The 24620-nt window shown below is 47.3% G+C and overlaps 3 protein-coding genes across 14 annotated transcripts in view; all 3 read left to right on the top strand.

Annotated features, from left to right (window-relative positions):
• The window catches only part of LOC119387935 (protein boule-like), a 232121-nt gene extending 217751 nt beyond the window's left edge, over positions 1-14370 (top strand). For 2 of the 8 annotated variants that reach the window (XM_049413765.1, XM_049413763.1), the window contains exons 11-12: positions 9958-10161; positions 10885-14370. In XM_049413765.1, coding sequence (XP_049269722.1) covers positions 9958-10161; positions 10885-11064 — 384 coding nt within the window. In that variant the 3' untranslated portion in view covers positions 11065-14370. The remainder of the gene's footprint in view (positions 1-9957; positions 10162-10884) is intronic. The other 6 variants (XR_007415483.1, XR_007415481.1, XR_007415482.1 and 3 more) reach the window with 3 other exon arrangements.
• The window catches only part of LOC119387921 (5'-AMP-activated protein kinase subunit gamma-2), a gene marked incomplete in the record, with an annotated part of 450148 nt that overhangs the window by 111514 nt on the left and 314014 nt on the right, over positions 1-24620 (top strand).
• Positions 1-24620, top strand: part of LOC119387929 (26S proteasome non-ATPase regulatory subunit 11) — a 219464-nt gene that overhangs the window by 181929 nt on the left and 12915 nt on the right. For 2 of the 5 annotated variants that reach the window (XM_049413761.1, XM_049413762.1), the window contains exons 2-3: positions 20484-20582; positions 22449-22573. In XM_049413761.1, coding sequence (XP_049269718.1) covers positions 20484-20582; positions 22449-22573 — 224 coding nt within the window. Of the gene's footprint in view, positions 1-18750; positions 18850-19146; positions 19214-19898; positions 19948-20483; positions 20583-22448; positions 22574-24620 lie in introns of those variants that run through there. The other 3 variants (XM_037655506.2, XM_037655507.2, XM_037655508.2) reach the window with 3 other exon arrangements.

Below are 24620 nucleotides of genomic sequence, written 5' to 3'. Positions count from 1 at the left end.
CAAAAGGGGCACAATACAAATAGTCATAATACCAATTCTTAATCAGCAAAACACAGTGAAAAATGTTTTACAGGCAGGGAAATACACAACTGCTTCATACAAAAAAATAGCAAAATCCTCATCTGTACTCCAACAGAAAACAAAGCGCTGCATAAAATTGCTAAAAGAGTGCACCCGGTCGCACCGTTCAGGCAAGAAGCTAGTTCACATACAAAAAGGAAAAAACACAGTGCGTCAGTACTAGCAATCTAGTTGCAGCGTCTCAACTTCAACAATTTTTGCCGCTGCCTGTGAGCCTCTGTCCTTGTTGAGCCCTTTAATATAGAACCTTATTCTTAACAAAATATAAAACTTCACAATTGACAGCCTAGTAGCTGCCTCGTGCTCAGGGCAACCAAGTTTTGGCAAGGTGACCACATGCAGCTCATTGCCAAAATCGGCCAAGCTCTCCTCGTGCAAGGCATGCTTACTGAAAAAAGTAGTAAATGCATTCTCCATAAGTAATATGGCTTCTGAAAGGGCATGACTTGGGTACACCAGACCACCATTGTCAAAATGTGCTGTGAACCAGCAATCGATATCCATGGTCGCCTCATATTATGTTGTACATAGACACGCAGCGCAGCTAGGGCAACAGTTTTTTGCCACAGTCTTCCTAGCCACATATCCAGCGACATAATATGTCAAGGCACTGTGGCTTTTTTTTCTCTGTATAGCCAGAGTGGTCACTTCGAGCAACAGCAGAATCAATCACTTCTTCGGCCTCATCAACCTTCCCCTTATCAAAGAGATCATCTATAGACATCAACAGAGTTTTCTGAGGTGTGCTCATCAATGAGGATGGGCTCAGCAATGCTTTAACGACACCTGATGGACAGTTACCTCCCCTTGGAGACTTGGCTAAGTTGTAAAATGCCATTAGGTTTACAGTCGCCAAAAACTGAGATACAGTGGGGTGGTCATTGCAGCCCGATGACTGCCGGATAATTCCAAAGAGGTTCTCAAGCTTGTCCTGACTCAAACGGGACGTCAGCAAGTACTTGAAGCCCTCAGTTGTGCTCAGGTAGGTCAGCAAGTCAAGCGTGCTCTTGATTGTTACCAGCTGTACTTTCAGAAAGAAACCCACCACCCACTGTCTTAGTGCACTCTTCCCATTTATCTAAATATTCTAAGAACTCCTTCAAAAACTTATTATGACCACTCTTGGCTCGTAGTGCACAGTCGCTTGTTCTGGATGTCATCACACGAATGAGCCGGTTGAACAGCGGCAAAAAATCTTCTGTTGGTTTCACTCTTTGGTATTGTTAGGAGTTGGGGTTCGGCGGGTCTCGTTACGGTAGCTGGCTCCCGCCGTCCGTCCCCATAGCCGATGATTCCCAGTGAGGAGGCGCGTTCTTTCAAGAAGGAACGTAGATTTATTTACATGGTTAAGAGATAGGAGTGAAAAGAGAGCAGAGCAATAACGTCAAAAGTCTTCGGCTTTTATAGCCCCGAGACCGTCACTGCAGAAGCACGGGCAAACCGGTGTCAGCGTCTCCCGCCAATCCGGTGACCTGTCGTCCTGGCGTCCGGCCTCCCGAAAGGAGGCAAAGAGTCACACAATACACTCGCCACGCCCCGAAGACTCGTAGGTGAGAAGGTCGGCGAGGAGTTTCAGTCCAAAGGGGAAAGGGCCGATGACCTCCGCTTCCACTGCCAGTAATACTTGGAAGAAGCGTTGAATGATGGCTGCCTCGGGTGAAGGCCCCACCTGGGTTGATGGGAGCGTCTTCAACGGCGCAGTCCCACGCTGACCAAAACGCACGATAAAGCGGGTGTGTCGAATTCCGGAAAACACGCAGACCGCTCCCTCCGGCGCAGGTTAATTTTCCCTGCTGCGGTAGGGTAGAAGGCAGAAGTGACTGGGTGAGAATCTCTCCCGCGGTGCTATCTCACGCAGAGAAGAACAAGCCAAAAAGGGGTCTCCGAATTCCGACGTCCTTTTTCTGGGAAATCCATCCACGGCGACATGTCCGCTCGCCCGGCAAAAGCTCCTCCAAGAAGAATCGGCGTTCCTGCCTCCGTCTAAGCGCCGATACGGGGGGGAGACAGCATTCTGGCAGACCGCTGTACGCTCAATGGCGTCTGCCTCGATGAATTTTAAAACCAAACGTAACAGTATACAGAGCTTATTTTTTCCTTATAGAGGGTTACTGCTTTAATCATTTGTTCTCCGAAGAGTTGAAAGGCTAGGTCCACCTTCATTTTCTCAAACGAATTTGGCTTTACACTCAAACCTCATTATAACAAAGTCACATCTGCCACGAAAATAACTTCGTTATATCTGAAAATTCGTTATAAACGTTTATTTTTAACACTAAGTATTACAAGACTATTCTTCATTTACTTCGTTATAACCGATAATTCGTTATATCCGAGTTCGTTATATCGAGGTTTGAGTGTATATGAGCAAGCGTAATGCTAGGCATCGCCTTAAGGGTGACATGCTCACAATAAGCCTTCCACGCTACTTCAATTATACAACAGTGAACGTGTCCATATGGTGTCATGTAGCCCTTGCTGACAAATCCATTCCTCACATTTTTTAGTAAATGCGGAAAATCCGATACAAAATAAAGTTGCCTTTGTGGGTCAACTGGGTGGTTTGTGCTGCTCCTCAGACGACGTGACGAGCCTGTTGGGAGAACAGTGGAGCTCACTGTTAATCACAAAGAACAAAAACATCCGCAGCCAAAGTGGTGCGGTACGTGGTGCCCACTAGAGTAAGACAAAAATTAGCTGAGACATGTGGTTACACTCCAGTCAATTGAATACATTCAATTGGAGAACACTGAGGGGGTCCGCTCTACGCACGGCTGGTGCAGAAGCCTAGCTCTGGTCCCAGCCGCAAATAGCCGTACCGTGTCAACGTCCCCTTCCCGTAGCGCGCGTCATTGCAGCTACGACAAGTTCGGGCGAATAAGGCAACAGGCTAGCACAACAAACAACACTTTATTGCTACGCTAGCAATAACGCGTAAATGTCGCGTAGAGGGATAGTCCGCTCTCGTAGAAACAAAGGGTATGGCTTACACCTTCGGTCGATGTTCAGCTCGCGGAACTTGGGGCGATGAGGTGTTACCTCGCAGGTCAGCAGGGCACGAGAGACCGTCTGCCTGTCTGCCCGGTTGTTTTATTCACTTCCCGTGTCCCTCCCCACCGCGAGGGTTGTTTCCCTCGCAGGGTGAGTTCCCTTTCCCGCGAGCTGGGATGCGAGGATTGACGCGAGGAGCGGCGGGAAAGAAGGGGTTGTCCGGAAAGGGCGACGGTGCTCCTCTCCTACTGGTCCCTTGGCTACCGCCGTCAGTTCGCGATCGCGCCAGCCTTAAGGAAAGGAAATGGGCGCGTGTGCTCTCCCACAACACAGTACTCCAATTGAATGAATACTACGTGCACCCATGCACGTAGCACTCATTCTATACCATATGTCAGCACTGCAGCAAAGTGTTCTTTCATATTGACTTTCTCCAGGCTTTGCATGCATATCCACTCACTGACTGGCACTCACTCGGGCTGACACTCACATCTACCAGCGTGCACTCACGTTAACACTTACTCAAACCTCTAGTTTTTCACTCCCGCTTTTGCGAGCGGGAGTGAACGCGTGAATGTCTGAGAATGCTCGAATAAGTATGCTGAATATCCCAAGCAGTTGTGCCGTGCTGACACAACGAAAAGTAAAATCACATATAAGCTATATGCATGACCTGCCGTGGTGAGACATTGTAGTGGCTCTACATACAGTGTCTCGTAATCATATTGTGGTTTCGGGACGTAAAACCCCAGAAAGCATTATTAAGCATATGTACGTGTCAACCTAATTTCATTCATGCTTGCACGGAGTGATTCATTTACCCTGTATTCCAAAAATACGCCACATACTACGGTTCCATGTGGCCCCGTCACACGTTATGGTATCGACATAAAGGCCTGCTTGTTCTGCAAGAACAGTAGCTTCCACAATAATCTTTGCTAGGGTAGCAGCCTTCACGTTTCCTCTTGAGGAGAACACTCCAAGGACTTGTGTCCAGTTTCCTGGGAGAGTAAAAATGTTCAAAAAGTCAGCTACCTCAAAAGTACAGTCTGATATGATAAACCATACCTGTGAAAGGTTGGAAAAGCACAACCATCCCATGGTCAGCCAGGACGCCCTTTTGATCATGTGTTGTATGCGCTCCAAGGTCAACAAAGCCTTCTATATCACCTAAAAAACAAAACAACAATATTATGAACTTCAAGTACACACATAAAAGCGATTTATCAAAGCCACTTTTAAGTGCATGTCGTTCCAAGCTAGGATAGCATCTTGCATTCCATGCAGGTCCACATGAATGTTTTCACAATATGAATATTGAGAACAATATAGAGACTTACCAGTAGACTTCACATTAAGATGCTCCGAGAGCTTGAGTTCGTCGATGAGCAGGCCCCCGTGGCGGCTAAAGGAATCCATATTCTTAGTTTTTTCTTTTAGGGCAGAAAATATATTTGGATTAAGTCCAAAACTGCCTTTAAACTGCTGCAGGTATTTTTGCAAGCAAGCTCGCCCCGGCAGAACAAATATCTTTTCTCTGCGCAGGTGCTCGTACAGTCTTGGGCTTTGCATTCGCATCATAAGGCACTCAACAATCCAGTTTTCATCATATGACATGCCTTTGGTAGATCGCCTTCGGGCAGCAAGAAAACAGGTCTTCACAGCAAGCTGCTGCTTTTGGGGGAGGGTTGATATTCTTGCTTGCACCGCAGATTCATTCAGTGCCTCGTTTAGGGCCTTCATACAGGCCACTTGTAGCTGCACACCAGCCAGTTTTCTTTTCGCTCTTTTCAGAGCACGAGAGATGTTGCTGCAATTCATGGGATTGCATGATTGTTTCGAGCTTGTTTTAGACTGAACGCTGGCTGTGTGCTTTTTCCTGCGCAGTTTATTTTGCACAAGTCTTCGCAAATATTTGCACGGCGCACAGCTCTCGCCTTCATTGTCAATAACAAGCCGACACTTTTCAGCAAAATACAGTCCCCTGAATGCTGTAAACTTTCCCGAATCAGGTTTAAGGCCACACCCACCACAGAGAACTTGCGATGCAACTTCCTTGATTAATACTTCCGCTTCTTGCGTTGTCGTAAGCACGTGCCTGCTTTTTTCATTTCCCACGGAAATATGCTGTAGCCATCACAGAACCCCGTTCTGGCATGACAGCGCCAAACGTCACCATTCTTTCAATAAATAGCGCAGCAAAGTTGTTGTTCTCGGCCCGATAATGCGCGTAGGCAGCCGAACCAGCTGGTGCTTTGCTCAGCCGAGTCCATGCCGCAGGGATAGAAATTTTACAGAACGGATGTTCAGCTTGAACTACATTGGACTGTACACTGCTTGGCTGCTGCTGATGCTGTGAGCTCGGGCCATGGTTCGTCTGCTCTGCTGCTGGCGGCTCCTCGGACGCACTGCAGTCTATGCTTGATGACCCATTACTCACATCTGTAACGGCCCCGCACTTTTGCCGTTTAGCGGCTGGTTGGTCACAAATGTTCCGAACTTTCCTTTTCGCTGCCTTTTTAGGCAGGAAGTGCTTAGGGTAGTTGTCAAATACCGTTGGCACTGCGTCGGGTTTCAGGCGTGGTCTCTCCCTGGCGATCTCGTTCACGACGCCATTCACTGTGACTCTGAAGGTTCTTTCGACGTAGATATCCTCAAAATGTTTTTCGCAAACCACACACGTGAGAGTAAGCTTACGGTCCTCTCTTTTGATGAGCCGCTCCCACTCGGCAAGTCGCGCAGCGTCCGACGGCACGGCGAACGGGTTTGAGCGATAGCCACTCCGACACAGTGGCACGAAGCATGTTTTTTGCCTGCCCTGATGCTTCTCCCGTTGCATTATTACACTTTGCAGTTCTCATTTGCACGTGCGTACACAACGAACATCGCAGAAGTCACCAACACAAACTCACACGAGGCACGCAGCTCTTGTAAAACTACGGAGGCAGCGGCCAAACCGGCGCGCAGGCTACACCTTTGCGACAAGCGTCGCCGCCTGGCGGCGAAAGTTGGCAGGCATCACCAGCCCTGCCACCTCCTCCCATAGTAAACCCCCTCCGCTCAGCACACTAGCCAGTATATTCTAGGCACTATAACCGCGGGGTTGCGTCCCAGCATGCCGAGTATGGCTCTACCCGCTGGGGTGCCAGACAGTCTGACAAACTGTGAAAACTCTTGAGCTTCGACAATTTCTTCGAACGTGTTGTGGATTCCCAACTTGAGGAGGTCTTCCGTGTGCGTTCGAACAGGAATGCCAAGAGCCAGCTTGAAGACTCTTCTGATTAGGGCATTGATTTTGTTGCGCTCCGACACGAGCCAGTTGTGCATGGCCGCCGAATAAGCGAGGTGGCATAGTACGAATTAAAGCCCCTCCATGCGTTTTCCGCCGGCTAGGTTAAGTAGCGCCAACTCGTCCGCTTCCTCTCCCTTTACACCGGTTCCCCCCATAGCGGAAGCCGAAGTGCCACCATGATGTTTCTGCTGCTTTTCCGGTTGATGCACCTGCCCCATGCCCGCCTGATGCCCGCCCATGCCCTCGCGACGCAGAAACACCGAGCGAAAACTCGCTCGGCGGCAGGCAGTTTACGATGAAGCTCAAAACAACAACACTTGCGAAACGGAGAAGCAAATATGAGCTTTCTCGCATGTGCACATGCGTGCGCAGAAACAAGATGGAAGGAAAAAGCGGAAGGAAGTGGCTCAAGAACTTCCTTCCGGAAGCTCCGGAACCGGAAGTGGGCGTCGTCGTCAAACAATAGGTGGCGGTACTTAAAAAAGCGGCAGTAGACGCGATGGAGGGGCTTTAGTACGAATGCGTGGATAATCCGAATCAGATTGTCCTCCCTGATTCCGCGCTGCCTGTTAGCGATTCTTCGAATCAGTCCTAGGGCGCTTTCGGTCTTGGAACAAATACGTTTGATGGCGGCTCCATTGGCGCCGTTAGACTCGATAAACATTCCTAGGACCCTGATAGTGTCCACCCGCGGAACTGGGGAGCCGTTATCGGTGAATAACGTAATGTGGCTCTCCGCTGCTGGTTTCCAGGACCGGTGACAACCGCCTCTGGGCCTCTTCTTGTAGAGTAAGAGCTCGGACTTAGCAGGCGAGCACCTTAGCGTGGTGGGGAGGAGATAGCGCTGCGTCACATCGATGGCCTCTTGCAAAGCACTCTCGACCTGACCCTCACATCCGCTGAGGGACCAGATGGTGATGTCGTCCGCATAGATCGTGTGGTTAATGTTCGGTATCTTGTTCAAGGCCCTCGACAGGTTGATCATGCAGATATTGAACAGCGTCGGGGAGATCACCGCCCCCTGAGGTGTCCCCTTTGGCCCAAGGGTAATTTCGTGGGTCAAAAAATCGTCAATCTTCAGTCTTGTGGACCTCGAGGAAAGGAAGGAGCGCACGAAATTGTACGCCCGCTTGCCGACATGAAACTGAGACAAGCTCTTCAGCATAAAGGCGTGCGATATGTTGTCAAAAGCCTTTTCCAAATCCAATCTGAGAATCGCCTTGGTGTCGGCGGAGCCGGAGTCAATGACCTGGTGTTTGATCAACTTCATGGCGTCCTGAGTCGAGAGCCCCGACCGAAAGCCAATCATGTTGTGGGTATAGCATTCGTTAGACTCGAGGTGGACAGTGAGGCGGTTGAGCATGGCGTGCTCGGCCACCTTCCTGACGCACGACGTCAAGGAGATTGGCCTAAGATTCTCGATGCTCGGCGCCTTACCCGGCTTGGGTATTAGTACTGTGCAGGCCACTTTCCAGCTCTTGGGGATGAGACCGCTGCGCCAGATTTCGTTGATCTTGTCTGTAAAAAACTCGATTGAGTCATCGTCGAGGTGCTTGAGCATTTTGTTGGTTACCCCATCTGGCCCAGGGGCAGATCTGCTATTGAGGGATGCGAGAACTCGCTTGACCTCAGCCACGGTGAAGTCCTTGTCCATGGATGCCGCGTCATGCCCTTCGTAGTCGGGAAACTGAGGAGGCACCGGATCATCCGTGGCCGCCAGGTACTTGTCTATGAGCTGCTCCGTGATCGCCTCATCTGGAGTCGAGTCGGTAGCCAAATGGACAGCTTTCGCCAAAGCTCTCTTCTGATTGGACTTGGTGTTGCCATCGTGGAGTAGGTGCTTGAGGAGTCTCCAGCTTTTACCGGTCTTGAGCTGGCCCTCCATAGATTCACACAGCTCATCCCATTGCTGCTTGCATAAGACCTTGCAATGATCTTCTACCGTTTTGTTGATTTCGGATATTTTCTTGCGCAGTCTTCTGTTATGGCGCTGAGTCTTCCATCTCGCGAGTAGTGCCTGCTTGGCTTCCAACAGATGCGCGAGCCTACTGTCCATCCTGTCCACCTCTAGGTCGGTTGTCACCTCTTTGGCGGCGCTAGCCACATCTTTTAACCCCTCGCACCAAGAATCTAGATCTGCATCCGGTGGGAGGGCGCGCTCGGAGCAATTGGCTCGAAACAAGCCCCAGCCGATGAACTTAAAGGTCCTCGTCTTGTTACGGGCAACTTCTATCACCACTTCGATGATGCAGTGATCGCTACCGAGGTCCGCAGCTGTGTTTGTCCACTTGACATTTTCCAGATTCTTGACAAAGGTGAGATCCGGGGTTGTATCTCGGCACACCGAGTTCCCTCTCCTGGTCGGGAAGTCCTTATTGGTGACCAGTGTAAGATCTTCCTCCGTTGTCGTGTGCCAGATGTCTCTACCCTTCTTCGTATTGGTGTGGTAGCCCCACGCCTGATGCTGGGCATTGAAGTCCCCCATGACGACAAGAGGTTGACAGCCGGCAAAATGCACTGCCTTCTTCAGAAGACCACCAGCCCTGGCTCTGTGTACGATGGGTCTAAAGTAAACATTTAATATGAAGATACTGTTCCTCCGTAAGCATCGCTTAGGGTTGTCGACAAGGAGTACCGTCATGACGTACTCGGCCCCATTGTCCACGGGACCGAGGTCTCGCTGAATGCACGTGAACCTTTTACTGACCAGAGTGGCGACCCCCCTTCCCCTTTCAGTGGAAGCCACAGTGAGGAAACCGGGAAGCCTGATGTGTGATGATGTGATCGTTTCTTGCATGGTGATAACTTGAGGTTTGTCTTTTATGCCTTTTAGGTATTGTCGCAGGGTTGCCCGTTTGCTGACGAACCCTGCGCAATTCCACTGCCACATTGTTATGACGTTAGTTTCGTTATCCATGTTTGGTCTTGGGGATGGGTTTCGAAAGGGCCGCCTGCAGGATGGCACCTTCTGTCGGTGGGGCAATGACACTGTTCAAGTTTGGGACTGGTGCTGTCGATGTGCTCGGCGAAAATCCCTGGTGGGTCCCCTCCAGTCTAAGTATTCTCTCGCTGAGGGCAACCAGACCCAGCTGGGGGTGCGCGATCATTTCTTGTACTTGAGAGAGGCCTGACTGTATGTTGGAGCTCCGAAAGGAGTTCCAGAGTCTCGTCTTCCCTCGAGCTATCCAGGGCGCGACGCTTCACTGCACCCGCCTTGGAGGGAGCCTTCGCCGTGTCCATGGCCGACGAACTTGCGGCGGCCGGAGGAGCCGGCGGTTTGAGCGCCATTTTTCGTATTTCGGCTATCTCGGTGGCTAGGCGACTGATTTCCTGCTTGAATTGAGCGTTTTCTTTCCTGAGACTATCATTGGCACGCCTAAACTCTTCGAGCTCGTTCGTGAGACGCGGGTCGTGCGAGTCTTGGGAGTTGGACGCCTGCGCTTGGTTGCCACGGGCGAAAAATAAATATTGAATATCTTTAAGGTGGCTCAAAACCTGATATCTTAGCTGGAAAGTTTCTGAATTCAGCAACACTGGGTGATATCCCCTACAAGTGCTGTCATTGATGCTTGATGTTGACACTTGCTGTACAGGGACTAAGGGCCCTTCCAGCCCCTCCGTCCAGCATGCCACCAGTACTTCCAATGAGGGCACTGCCACCCCCACCGCCCAAAGCCCGCTTCTTGGAACCAACTCATCGGTACAGACCCCGCGGCGGCCTCGCGAGCTGGCGCCAAGGCAACGGCGCTATACCGCGCCCCCCGAAGCCCTCCTCTCCCTTGAGGAGTATACCAAAGGTATGTTGCCACCTTGAAGTTTGAAGTCGGGAGGGACAGTGAAAAAAAAAATATGGGCCGAGTTGGGTCAACAGACCCGCCATGGTGGTCAAGTGGTTATGGTGCTCGACTGCTAACACGAAGGTTGCGGGATCAAATCCCGGCTGCGGTGGCCGCATTTCATTGTAGGTAAAATGCTAGAGGCCTGTGTGCTTTAGATTTAGGTGCACATTCAAGAACCCCAGGTGGTGAAATATAATTTGGAAACCCCCCGCTGTGGCGTCCCTCATGATTATGTTGTGGTTTTGTCACATGAAACCCTGTAGTTGCTTTGCTTTACATAGCAAGGCTGCATAGCATTTGTATGGGGCTGAAAACATTTGTACATATTTATTGAAACTACAGCACTTGCAGTGCTAGGACCTTTTCTTGATGGGTTTTGCAAGCTATTTAATAAACACGCAGCTTATGAGCACTGCAAAGCCTGCTTTTCTTGGTGAAATTAATCTCGGCATATTCCCTCCTTGAGCAAAGACCACTGTTGCTTCATCATAGACGAATTTGTCTTAGAAAGCTCTTTCCAAGCACCTTTGAAAGTGCACTGTTATGTTGCTTGGGAAAGTTGTCGGTCGCTGAATAGAAATATCCGTCGCTAGAATTGCGACACTAGTCTGCGCGTGGTTAAAAGAGTCAATATACTCACTTGTGATGCAGATGTATCGACGATGTTGCCTAACTTTGCAGGTAGTGAACGGGATCTCCTTGATGGTCAACCCCAATCTGGCGAGTCCAGCAAGCATCCAGGCTCTGGGGCAACCTGGCGTGACTGCCTCTTCGGCACTCCTCCCACCCCCTGCAGCACCCGCTCCCAGTGCCCCTGAAAGCCTGCCTTCTCCACCACGCTCCTCCCCTTCTACCTACTGATGATGATGGGATGCTAATGAGCTCATCTTCTTCCACCACCACCGCTTCTTCCCTCGCAGATCTGTTACAGATGCCTCATTCGAAATCTTAAAGTATGCCAACTGCAGCCTACTTTACTTCTTCTTCTCCCAGCTGACAGTACTTTTTAGATTTCACCTGCCTTTCCACCTGGCATTTTTTTCGTATCTGAATATTCTCGGACTGTGTCTGCAGGTCATTTTTTTTGCTTGCACAGACCAGTCAAACTTGTTTCCACCTCTGGGGCATCTCATCTTACCAGTGTTCCTCACTCTAAGGCATTTCTCATGGGCAGGTCATGCAAAAATGCTACATTATTGGCCAACTAGAGCTGCCTTAAAATTTTCAGCGCTTGGCTAGGCTCCTTTTCTTCATTATGTCGAAAGTTAAGCATTCTTCTTTTGCTCAGCATACTTTTGTACCTGCAAAGCAATTGTGGTTCAGCCACCCAAGTATAGCACTTTCTTGTGGGGGGAGGGGATTGTACAGGTTTATTTGCCTGTTGCACATAGCATGATTCTGCCTCTTTAGTTCGGTCACTTCGATAGTTAAACATTACTTTGTATGGGAAATAGCAATGCACAACTGGATAATGAACAAATTCGAGTGACCAATATGCTAAATACTTATACGGAATACGTAATCTTTCGTAGGAATTCTGAGGATGGAATACCTTTACAAACAGTAGTTTTTTTTAAAGGACAAGCTTTAACCCTACAATTGCCACGTGCACACAAATCGGCGATAGAAACATTTTCAGGGGATCTGACTGACGAGGCACAATTGTGTTGTCTTCTACTGTTCAAATCGTAAGCAAAAAAAAAAAAAAAAAAATCTGCGCACCCTTTTAAAAAACGGGAGGGCAAGTGATATGTGCTGCTGTTAGCACGTACAGTCGATTGTTATTGAATTGCTTCTTCAAGAAGTTTATGTGGTGATGTTCCGAACTGCACTGCAGCCAAAGTCTTGATGTTGGAAGTCTTTGTCATACGCTACACGTGGAAACGAGGCAGTGTTGAAAGTTACAAGAAGCTTTCTGTAGCACAAGCATTGATCAAAGGGTCATTCATGTGGATGCAATACTTTTAAAAGATGTTAAAAAGAAATGCTTCTAGTAATTTTTTTTTTACCTTGCACTTGTTTCTCCTAAAGTGTTTGCAGCCACGTTGTCTCTGGATATTTGTGTGTGGAATGTGTGTCCCTTGATGTGGTTATGTTTCAGCGGCATCACTCTCAACTATTTATTTCAACTTCAGCCTTGCTGTTCATGATATGCAACCCTATTGGTTTTGAACAAGGCGGCTGCTGCTGAAGCGACACACACTGTTCTTACAAATGTTACGCACACTGTATGTCCATGACCGGTTTCTCGATTTTGTAACTGTACTTGTGTGCGGGTGCCGCAGGTGAAAAATCTCGGCACTCGCAGATATCCATTGCAGTTGACCCGAGATTTCAGTTGCATCTCTCCATTCGGTACGTTTGCAAATATTCAAGTGCCATTACACAAGCGGTGCAGTCTCGTATTTGGGACATAAAGGCGTGGACGTCTTGCTGAGCAACTGGCCGTTCCATTCTTGGAATGATATTGACAACTTACTTCTTCCGGTAATTGCCTAGAGCGCACAAATTGCAAATGTTTGTAAGTGTCTCTGCCATAGGTAACCAACCGTGCGCAACCAGAGCACACAAAACACATCGCTCAAGAAGGCACTTTTCCTATTGGGGTAGAAAATTGTCGGTTTTAAAAGATCTAGCACACAGAGTACCACTGATTTATTTTTCTTTTGTTTCTTAGTACGTGTAAAGTGCAGCTTGTCTGTCAGAATTTAGTCCAGGCACTATACTTAATATAAAACACGCTGTTCAAGCGCTGAAAGCCTGAAGGTCCCTATGTTCTTTTGTTACGAGTTTCCTGACTCGTACCAAAGGGATTTCAAAGTCAAAGCGGCATGCGGGGAAACTGTTTACCCATTTCATGCGTGTATCCAAACATTTTTTTTTTTTTTTTGCTCTGTCCGTGATCGGTGTTCCTTCTCTAGAGGCTCGCACAGTACACCTGCGTCTGTGATTATGGCGGGCAGCATCACTCATCTACTCAGTCGCTGCTTGCGCCTACTTTTTCTGTTACTGTGGTGCCAGAAAAGCTTTTGCGTAAACTGTTGTTACGGTTTTCGTGTATCGTTCACGGCAGAATGTGATACTGTTTGCCTCATGCGCAGGTATTTTTGCGTAGCTGTTTTTTTTTTTACACAGTACAAAAGAATATTTTTTAGAAGGTCTGTGATCGACAGCTAGTCCATTCGCGTGTCATATAGCTATTAAAAAAAAAAACTATTGCCATTGGGCAACGGACGCCTGCGTCGGTTGGCCTCGGAAAGTGAGTGAGCAGATGCGGGAGGCAGAACACAAGAGTACTTCAGGAACAATGCAACTCATCCACACTGCAGTCATTTCTTGAAAAAAGATCAGACCCTTCACTTCATGTGCAATTGTCACTGTTAAAGCGTGCACAATGTTTTGTATGCGTAGTTGGCTTGTATTGTTTGGCGGGATGGCTCGTGTGTTATGCTGAGAAGTGGGCAATCCACACATTCTAATGCATCTGCTACAGCGTTACGCCAAAGAAAGGGTGGTGTGCAAAAGTGTACTATGTTTGCAAGATATTATTTTTTTCCCTCACCATTCCTCGTGTCGTCCTTTGTTTCAAACATCTATTTGTGCCAAGTATCCATAGTATATTATTCCATCTTGTTTGTGGTGGTCATGAAAAGTATGCGAAAGAAAAGACTCAGTCATGATCTCAGGTTTTTGCCGGAAGTGGAAGCTCTATTTCTCGGCTGATTTTCTTGCACGTGTACACCAAGTGCAATTGTTTTGTGAGAGTTTTTTTTTACCTCTCTCTCCTGACTTTCATGCAGTTTGTTTTTTTCTTCTTTCCGTGAGGCAGAGCAAGTGACTTTTCATGTATGGAAGATGTTCTGACATTGTAATGTGGTGCTAATCGCTTTTTTTTTTCCTCATACCAAATATTTTTATTCGTATGGAAGAAGGAACAATAGAGCATTTTTTTAGCTAGCATTTTTATACAAGTGCTTTTTTTTTTCAAAATGGAGATTTTTTTTTTAGCATCAAGTGGCTGGTGTGAAGAAAAAAAAATTTTCTTGGCCCCTTCTCTGCCTCTAATATAAAGTGGCGCCGTTTTGGAGCTCCCGAAATTACTGTTTACAATGTGGAGCGTGTATTTGCTGGTATAGTAACAATAAATAAAAGTGAATGAGCATAATCGGTATTTTGTCATTTTTTAAAGTCTGAATTCGGAACCAACATTGCGGGATTGGACAGTGATATGTGTGGTGGTGCACTGCCTGAAGTTTCAACCAGCACCCACTACATGCTCGCAAAACTTTTGTAAGTAATCGCCATGTAATCGCTGTATTCATATGGAGGGAAAATGTGTGCTTTGTGCTTATTTCTCATCAAATGCTGGCTTTTGTCATCTAGGGCCTTGCTGATTTTAGCTGGCTTCGTAACTTTCATTGCCCATAGGTGGAGCCACGGCAGTTTAGCGCAGAATGATCCCAACACCGATAGCATGAGCGTTTTGGGGAAAAGCTTGTTTTTCTGGGGAAGGGGGCCCTCTCTTTAGTTTGTTCGTTATGTACTATCGCGCTCAGTATGAGCTACATCCCGCGAACGCGTGGCCGAGCGCTCTGAAAGGTTGTACAGTGGTGCCGATCATGGCATATTTTCGAGTTATCGGGAGAGAGTTTGGCTGTCCCTGCGAGTGCGCATCGCCTCCACTCGCTTTCACCCTCGCCCTCGTCGTTTCTCTGCGATGTGATCACCTTCGAAAAGGGTAACTTCGAGAATGAAAGCAAGCAAATGGGGGCGATGCGCGCTCGCACAAGCAGCCACACTCTCTCTCGATAACTCGAAAATATGCCATGATCGGCGCCACTGTACAACCTTGCAAAGCGCTCGGCCTCACGCTCGCACGATGTTGCTCATACTGAGCGCGATAGTACGTAACTTTGTCACCTTTAAGCTGAATACAGTATTGTCATTGCAGAGAAAATTTATTCTGTATGGAATATTATAGATGCATGTACATTTAGACACTTGTACAGATGCCTAATGACCAGAGGTACTATTTTTTTTTATATTAGCCCTATAGAAAATGGGCGCAAGATTTTTGGCACATTAGTAAACTGATAACTATCATTCATCAGTACCTAGCAACTTCAATTCCCAATTGTGGCAGGTTCGTTTAGTGAGAGTAGAATGCAAAAACGCTTTTTCTGTATTGAGTGCAAATGAGACATCATATAAAATAATGCAGATGCTTCCATTAAGATGCCTTTCATAATACTTTGGCCACTCCAGCAGTCAATAAAAAAAAAAAAGGTTATTTCAGTTGTTTACAATCGATTGCATGTAACTATAAATGGAGCAATAATCAATTTGTTCCATGATTTCAAAATGTGTTTCATTCATACACATGTGGAAGGTGCTTTCAAGGTATTTGCTGCCATAGAACAACAAATGAAATTGTGGGAATGTGGCGAGCCTGCAGACCTTAGATTGGAGCCACCTTTTGCTGACAATTCTTTCCATTCTATTCTTTAATTCCATTACATAACGACTGGCCGCACAGGTTTTGGCAGTGAAGTTGTTCTTCGCAGGTTACAAGAGTTTGGGGTAACAGAAATACTGAAGGACTTCATTATACTCTACATGAACCAGCTTGTTGGAGCTGGTGCTGAGGCAAGTAAATGGTGTAGGAATTTCCTGGACAATGATAGCAGTGGGAGCATATGGGAACAGTGATGCCAGTGGCTTGATATCACTGTTCTGGTGTTTGTGTTAACAATGCAAAAGAGCGTATGACGCACAACGCGTGTGGCAGTAATGTCCATTAAATATAAGCGGTCTTGTGAATCTGTCCATCACATGTGTGTGGTAGTACCGGTTAATGAGTCTGGAAGTATGTAGGGATATATTGTCTATCGTAGAGCTTTGTTGTTATAGTTTAAAAAAAAAATGGCGAAAGCAACTTGACTGAGCACGTTGCAATAGAAAGGTGCAGTGCTAAAATTATCCTTTCGTCCTAGTCCAGCCAAATACATTTTCCGAAAAATCAATTTATCCGGATAGACGAAGGAAGAGAAGCATTTCGTGAAAAACGGACGAATTCCACTCGTAACATCGGTACCGAAACATATTCGCGAAAGGAAACAACAAATAAAATGGTAGTGAAGAGAGAGAGATGCGTTGTTTCCTCTCAGCGTCTTGTTGACGGACTAATAGAAGAAGCGAACATTAAGACCATTCAATTTTCGCGCCCATTTTCGTTAAGAGTAGTAGACAGATGATGCAGGATGGTAACCAGCGTTGATGGTAATGTGGTGTGAGGCTGCAGCAATACGTGCTGTGGCCTCAATACTGCCTTTTATGCAACGACTAGTACGTCATGGCGAGGAAGTTATGTTTAAGTCAGATATTCGGAGTTTTTGTCACCAATGTATTTGGCTAATTTAACGACGCCGTGCTTTGACAGTTTTTAGCAACGCACACCGCTTTTTTTTTTTTCGGCGCTGCAAGCGCATGTGTACAGTGTACTAGAATGGGGCAGTGGGCTCACTGCCGTATCCCTGCGCCGCGCCGCCGCGGCCCTCTCCGCGTCGACAGCTTGAGCGCCCGCCAGGGGCGCTGCCGCCAGTTTCTCCTGAAAACTCCTGCGGGGTGTGGAGCGCGTCCCCTTGGTCGGTGGGGGTTAGGCTGGTTACGCTGTAGTTGCGGGGGTATCAACAAACGCGGGGTTGGTGGCGGGGAGAGGGCCACCACAATGACACAAAAGAGATCACAAAAAAAAAAATGAGGAGGGGAGGGAGTCGAGCATTTTATTCTTTTTTTTTTAAACTGATCCAAGTAGTTGAAGCTACTGTTTCCATTTGTGTGTGCCCTGCAGCGCATGTTCACTCCGTTCATTCGCTTGAAGGACCTTTGTCGGCACCCCGCGTGCCGCTTTACTGCACTTATATATGCTTGTTTTTCTGAAGGATCGGCATCTGTGTCTATCCGCAAATCGCAACTGTCTCAAAGACGGCCCGCCGCTGCATCTGGACGGGAAGGACGTGCTTTTTTACAGCCTCAGGCGGTCGTGCACATAGAGCATGCAGCGTACGTGCAGAGAAATTTCTGGGGCTGCGTTTGACAACAAAAAACAGCTGGACCCAACGAAGCTAGGAGTGACCGCAGAGTCAAGTGTGAAAGCAATAAAAGCAAGAAAACGCGCGAGGGTGGTGACAACAAAACCATACTCGTGCTTTAGTAAAAAAAAAAGGGGGGGGGGGGGGGGGGGGTTAGGGGTACTTCTAAAAAAATAATAAAGAATGCTGGTACGTCGTTGCTTGTTTCGCTATCGAAGTCCTAAGCACAGAACTATACTGACGGATGAAACGGGCTGGATAGTGACGTACAGAAAAAGGAGATGTAGATGGGGGCTGAAGTAGCTCTCATTAGGAAGCGGGGGAGGTCCAAAGGGATTGGGCTCTCTTTGGGATGCCCCAGTTGCTGGTAGGTCGACGTTGTCGTCGGCTGTCGACTGCAAACATCGCCGGCGTTTCTTGCTGTCCTTTATTTTTCATTTTCGTAGTCGACTAGCAGATGTTCATACACGTTTGTTGCATCTGTTTATTGTTCGACCACGAGTGACATTTTCGGCATTGATAATTCATATTGTGATATGGCAAACATTTGCGCATACATAGGCAGGGTTTTGTGTATATAAAATCAGTATGTCAGTGCGTGACACTGTCGAGTGTTTCTTCGTGTCCTGTTTTATCCGCGCTGGTGCAATTCCAAGGTGCAATAAAAATGTGTACGCACGTGATACATGTTACTTGTTATGTACTCATATTAACTATGTATAAATATTTTTTTATTGGGTATACGAGTCCAACTGCAGTTTTGGTAACCTTGTACGATCTACGTCTGTAAATAAAAAATTTTTAAGCGTACGGTGCGGATACATTTATTACGAAGCCGAGTGATTCCGCCCATTATTGATTCGCGAAAAAAAAAAAGAACATTAAGTGGGTTAGTTACACAGACCAGCTAGATCATATATACGCGAAGAATTTTTTTAAATGAGGCGTTGTTTATATTCGGCATAGTGGGGCTCGAAAGGCGGGAGTGAAGTCGCTATGACAGCTACAGTGGCGAAAGTGCATTGAAAATCGTATCGATCAGCCGGACAAAAAAAAAAAACCGAACGCCCCCAATTACACACCCTGTTATTGCAACGGCTGCGTGGAGGAGCATTCATTTATGCAATAGCCGCTTAAAACATCGCTCGCCCTCCGTAAATCAGTCACAACGACAGTAATTTATTTCACAACACACCGAAAACTTGCATCAAAAGAACTTCCGTGAGTTGCGCACCGTAAGATTGACTTTTCTTGCGCGCAAAACAACAATGCGCGCCATCCGCGCCCTGCAACCCGCCGGAAAGTTTCAGGTGACGCTGTGAGCCGCGCCGCCTGTCGGCGGCGACATGAAGTGCGTCACGCTCCGCCGCTCAGTGAGCGCACTATAAACTTCTAGAACACTGTACGCATGTGTCACCAATTCGCGAGTATCAACGCACACAGCGAACTTTCGCGAGAGTTTATGTAAAGATGGCTGCAGCAGCAATAGTTGAAAGGTCCAGAGTGACGGTAAATTTAGACAAAAACAAGGACCTACCTCCTTTCCGAACTGCAGGTAGGGAAAAAAATCATTTATTTTACTTCACTTTTGTTTCTTGCTTACCTACCTCGTCATAGACAGCACTAACTTTGTTCAACTAAGGTAAATCGCCGTGGTTGTAGGCCTAACCCGTGCGCTCCTACGGGGCACCCCCTGCTCGTCGGTTCCCGTTGCCGATTGCCGTTTAAAGGGTCTTTACGTCCTCCACCGGCATTTCGATGGGCTACTAAGTTAATTGAAGACGCGTTTCATTGAAACTTAACCAAATTAACGTTTGACAAGGCTGACTGCACGTTGCACAAGCGTTTTCGAACACACGCAGGGAGCATGAGTTGCTGTTTTATGTGCTGGTCGAACGTACCGCCGGCGAACCTGTCGAGTGAGTGGCGCGCAGTTTCAGTTTTTTTACAGCGCGTTGTTTCAGTCGGCAGTGTTATAATAGTTCTGGAAACGCATTTTTTTTTTTTTGGCTTGTCTAGTCATCCATTGGTCGCAGCCCGACCACCTAGCAGTGCATTGCGAGTAGCGATAAAGCAGCATAACTGCCTAGGTCTTGGCTGTCTGCTGATGTTTTAATCACGTAGTCTTCGCCAAATCTTCCCAAAACGATGACACAAGTAGGTTTCATGCAAACGGTTACTAACGAGCGCGCAATTTATTTTTTTTTTCATTTTAATTATATAATCGCACCTTGACCCGATTAAGCGGAGCTTGGCAGTGTGTTTGAACGTCAATGGCCTTCGTGCGTGTTTGTAGCCGTCCTAAGCGAGTTAAATTGCCGCGATAATTTACCCCCAGTGTTCCGATGGTGCTGCAGAATTTAGTATAAAAACTTCAGCTCTACGCGAACACTACAAAGCGATCCGAAACCTAAGATCCTAGGTCGCTGACACATCGGTTGTCCCGAATGTGCCCGTCACGGTGACGTCACTTCCATCAGCTACGAAGCCCGGGGCAAATGTTTATTTTTGGTTTACCCGGTTGTGCAATAGTTTGCCCGAACTTGTGTTTGTTGTCATAGTCGTTTGAGGTTTGTGAGCAGACGCAGGTTCGTTTTTGTTGTCGCGCGCCTATCAGCCATGGTTGTTAGCTGCGACATGATCATGGACCTCGGTAATTTACTTGCGACTCTAGTGATTCTGCATAGTACCCTTTTTTGACCCAGCTGGCGGCAATGCTTTTATGCCAAGGTCGTCAGCAGAGGCTTGTTGGTTACTCGTCGCTGTAAAACGGTAGCGTATTACGAGGTCGTTGTTTCGATTGCCTCTGTCATTCGGCCGCAGGTGAATTGATTAAAAAAAAATCTATTGTTTGCTGATATTAGGGCGTAGGAGAAAAGACCCAAGCGGTGGAAATTACCGGGAGGGCACGAAAATAACGGCTTGCGCAACCGAGAGGCAATTAGAAGGTATAGAAATTAGCTAGAAATTGGTGAAATATCATTCTATACGCGAAACATGAAGATTAACTGCACTAGTAAGCAAATCTTATGGAGTATGAGCTGCTTTACATGTTTATTTTTAATTATTATGTGTCGTCATGGTGTTAGAAATACTTTTCCAGAGCCAGTCCCTACTCGTCTACCTTACCATATTCCTCATATATGATCGTACCAGTCTATGCCTAATGCAGTGCTTGTTTTGAAATAGCACCGGAGGGGTCGACACAGGATGACGAAGATCCACAGGATACAGTGCGGAAGATCCTGGAAGAGGGCCAGAGGCTCAGCAAGGCGGGCAAGGCTAAAGGTAAGCGGTGTCGTTCTTTCAATAATACACATGCCACACGGGCACAGGAAGTGACAAATAGTAGTTGGGGCATTAAGTTCCTGAATGACATTTTTTTCGGCGGAGCTGCCACACGTCTAAATTTAATAACAGTGACTCTTGAAATGAGCAATTTCAGGGTAATAATAGAATATAAACACGCATTTTAACACGTCTACTCTGCGTTAACGAATGTAGAAGCAAGCATGTTATGGTGCCATTAGCTTGCGTTTGTTCCTGTCTTATACAACATTGCAACTGACCACAGAAACTTCGGCCATTGCTTGTTGAATCCAAAGCTTAGAATCCGACACGATGTCTGTCATATCGAAGCCGTTGCAATTCTGAAGTGAATTTTGCTATAATGCGACTGGGAAATAACATGCTATGTGTTAAAAGTCATGTATAAAATATTTTTGACACGATAGATGCATTTTTAAATGTTTTATGTGTACTGCAATGAGCAAGCTTTGGCATCGAGAGTACACATTTCTCAGCCGAAGGAGTTCTAGCGAAGACATTTGGTGATGAAGGGCATCAACGTGTGCGTGTGCCATTTGATTTTCCCGTGTGGCACCGCGCAAATGGCATTAAATCTTAAAGGAGTACTGATACGATTTTGAGACATCGCAAAAGGGACATTTTACGTTTCCTTGGTATGCAGTGTTAACGCTCTCCACACGCCAGAGTCGGACAACATGTATAGAATATTTTGCTTTGATTTTAAAGTTTTCATCACTTAGCATCCGCAAGCGAGCCCCAGCACAATCGACATTATCCCGACGAGTCAACGCAGATCCACTGATTTAGCGATTCATGCGTCCTGCATGCAGCCTAAATCGCAGAAATCACTGTCTGGGTCGCTGGATGACAATTCATTAATCGTCGTTTACGTGCACCACAAGCAGATGACAGATCTGCCACGAGTATGTCTTGAGTAGCTGTCTCCCAGTGACGTCACACTGCGATGAAACGTCACTGAGAAGCCGCCCCCTCGATATCGAAACCGAAAGTGCTTTTTTAAGGTAGCGGTATTAAAAATATTTTTGCTGCATTCCCAGGCAGCACAATACTCTTTTTTAGGGTTCTCGACACCAGTGTTTTTATTTAGCACAACAATCCGAAAATATTTAAAATTTGTATCAGTACTCCTTTAAGGCATTCGGAAGTTAATGTCATTTTCTATGCCTGCGTGGCAAAATTACTCACTGAATGTGATCAGTGGATTACGTATTTTGAGGAAACGTGACATTTGAGGATAAACAACATGAGTCTTTGATGAAGCCGATACTGCAGTGATGACTTGCTATCAATTTGGACGGGTGTATTATTAATTCCCCTAAGTGATGAATGATGAAAGTTGCGTGTTCAGTATGTGCACTGCACATCACGTAATACCAAGTTTTTGAAGATGGCAGTGGCATGCTGTGAAACTTTTGCATTGTCTAATTTTCTTCTTTGTTCGTGGAGTGTTCTTGTTAAAACGTTTAAAAAGGAAGTTCATTTGCAATTACACTGCTGTCGAAACTTTACACCAGCAGTGTAGCAATAGACTTCGTCGTCTGCAATAATGTTTCTGCATATGCCCGATTGAGGTCTGCACTGCCGTGTGGCGCCACCCGTCCAGTTGCTCATGTTTCTCTCACTGGTAATCCAGTAATGCACAGTCAGCTAGTGGGAAAAGTAGACACTGCAAGCTCACCATTTGCATGCTTCGATTTTGCTATTGAAATAAAAGTTGCTCGGGAGTTTCTTCAGTGGTGCCATTGGGGCTGTGGCTAGCAGAGCGCATTTCCAGCGGACTGACTGATTTTTGAACTTCTTGCATCTTTCTCGTCTTCTTCTCAGAGCTCGGTGACTTGATCAAGTCAACACGGCCGATGCTCAACTCGTTCAGTAAAGCTAAAGCGGCCAAGCTTGTTCGCGCCCTCGTCGACATGTTTCTCGACATGGAGGCTGGCACAGGCCTTGAGGTAAGACTTTCTGCCATCTGGTGAAGGCACGCTGTCTTCTGCGGGCAGAGGAAAGGAATACAGTCACACCCACATATAACGATCCCACATATAACGATCCATCGGTTATAACGACCATATTTCGGTGCACTTACGATTTTCCTATGCTAACCATTGATGCTGCGTCCACATATACTGAACATTTTTCAAAGCCACCTACTTTTACAACGAACACGTCAGACACGGTCGCGGTAAAAATATGGTGCATACGAAGCGAAAAAAAGTTAAAACATTCCTTCTAAAGCGTGACAGGGGAGCGCGCTCGCGCGTGCCCCGCTCCAGTTAACTCGCGACCACGGTGCTCGCGACTAAGATATCCCAGATCGGCGAGCACCGCACGCAGATTTCGGACGCTGCGAGCGAGGTCGCTCACTTTCCAGGCGTTTCTTCAGTGGCAGAATGGCAGTGAGGAAGAAAAAAAATAGTAGGCAGCATGAAGCCTTGCGGTCGGCTTTCGCATGGTACCCTGTCCTGACGCCGTTCTTTGCAGCTACGACCGCCTGCGATGAACCAAACAATGCCTTGGAACGCAAGAAGGCATAAATGCAAGAAGTGATAACCGCGATAACTGTCCATCGCAAAAAGGTTCACTGCGTCCCTAAACTCGTCGACGCCACAATGTGCCGCAAAAGGTCGTCCGTGTTTTCGGTAACGGCAGAGACCGGTCGATCGGTGATTACGACTTCCGCGCGATTGCGGCTATGCTTTCGCGGATAAGCATCAGAAAAGAGCGAAGGTGAGGTGGCGGCCGCCCATGAACGTGCCATTATGACTTATAGCCGACAACCAGTCATCTGTAGATATCCGCTCGGCTGCGCGGCGGTACGAGCGCGCCACGCTACCTGCCGTTCGCAAGTTCGCCGCCGCCGCGTCGTGCGAGACCGCAAGTGCGCGTCGCTTTGTAGAAACGAAAGTAGCTCGCTGTTGTTGACCGGCGCGGGCACCGAGAAACGTCGATGCACTGACAGTGAGCATATACTGCGTGTTTGACTACGTGACAACTCAAGTGCGCCGCGCATCGTCGTGTAGGGCCGCGAAAGCATTGCGGAGACGTCGAGTGCGCGTTGCTTGCAAAATGCTTGTTTTCGCCGCGTTGAACGAAGAGGCTAGTCGCTACACCCGTGCACGGTCCGGAGTGAAGCAAGCACGAAGAACGTACAAACGCGCGCATACAGCATACAGCAAGCGGCCCGGCAGGGACTCCGCGAGCCGAGTAGGCGACGCGCTGCACGCAACTAGCCAGGGATGATCGGCTCCACGTCGCGGTACCGCGCTTCGGTGAAATGGTGTCAGCTCATTGCAAAGGCGGTTAATTCACTCGTGAGCATGCAGCGGGCGACGCGAAAAGGCTTAGCTTGTCACCGAAGGGCTTGTTAGCATTTTAATAAAAGTGCAAAGAAAAAAAAGGCTTGGCCGCTAAGCGCACGTTTTTAAGGGCGAGTCCATATACAACGAACTACTGATATATAACGACCACTTTTTGCGACTTTCGAGTTTGTTATAAACGGGTTCAACTGTATAGGTATAGCTACAAATGAAAGCTGTTAATGTCCCCTCTCTGCTTTAGTAGAATAATTCTGATTGGTCCGCAAGGCATTGCTGGTGCACAGGTTATTAGCATGTAACCTTTCAGGCACTCTGTAGAATTGTGATTTCAAGAGCAATGCCTTTAAACAAATCCTGTTGAGTTGTCTTGCATGCATGTTGGAACTGGGGCTGAACAGTTCCATTCAATTAACCTCGCAAATATTTCATAGATGCCACGGCCAGCTTTATTCATGTTTAACCAGTTACGTCACGTAGAATGTCATGCAGATAGTGGTGGCACCTATGTGTACCCACTGACTACTGTAACACTTGCGTCCGAGTGCCTTAGGAGTTGAAGTAACAGTGGCTTTACAATGAAGGAAAGAAGATGGCTCTTTAAGGGCTCTTTTTTTTTTGTTAGATACAATATTAATATTGTCTGTTAGTTCTCATTAATATAGTGGCTTTACAAGCGCTTCAA

This window comes from Rhipicephalus sanguineus, chromosome 3 (genome assembly GCF_013339695.2).
Source record: "Rhipicephalus sanguineus isolate Rsan-2018 chromosome 3, BIME_Rsan_1.4, whole genome shotgun sequence".
NCBI classification, from domain to species: domain Eukaryota; kingdom Metazoa; phylum Arthropoda; class Arachnida; order Ixodida; family Ixodidae; genus Rhipicephalus; species Rhipicephalus sanguineus.
Note: the sequence above shows the minus strand (reverse complement) of the source record. Positions and strands in the feature narration are given on the sequence as shown.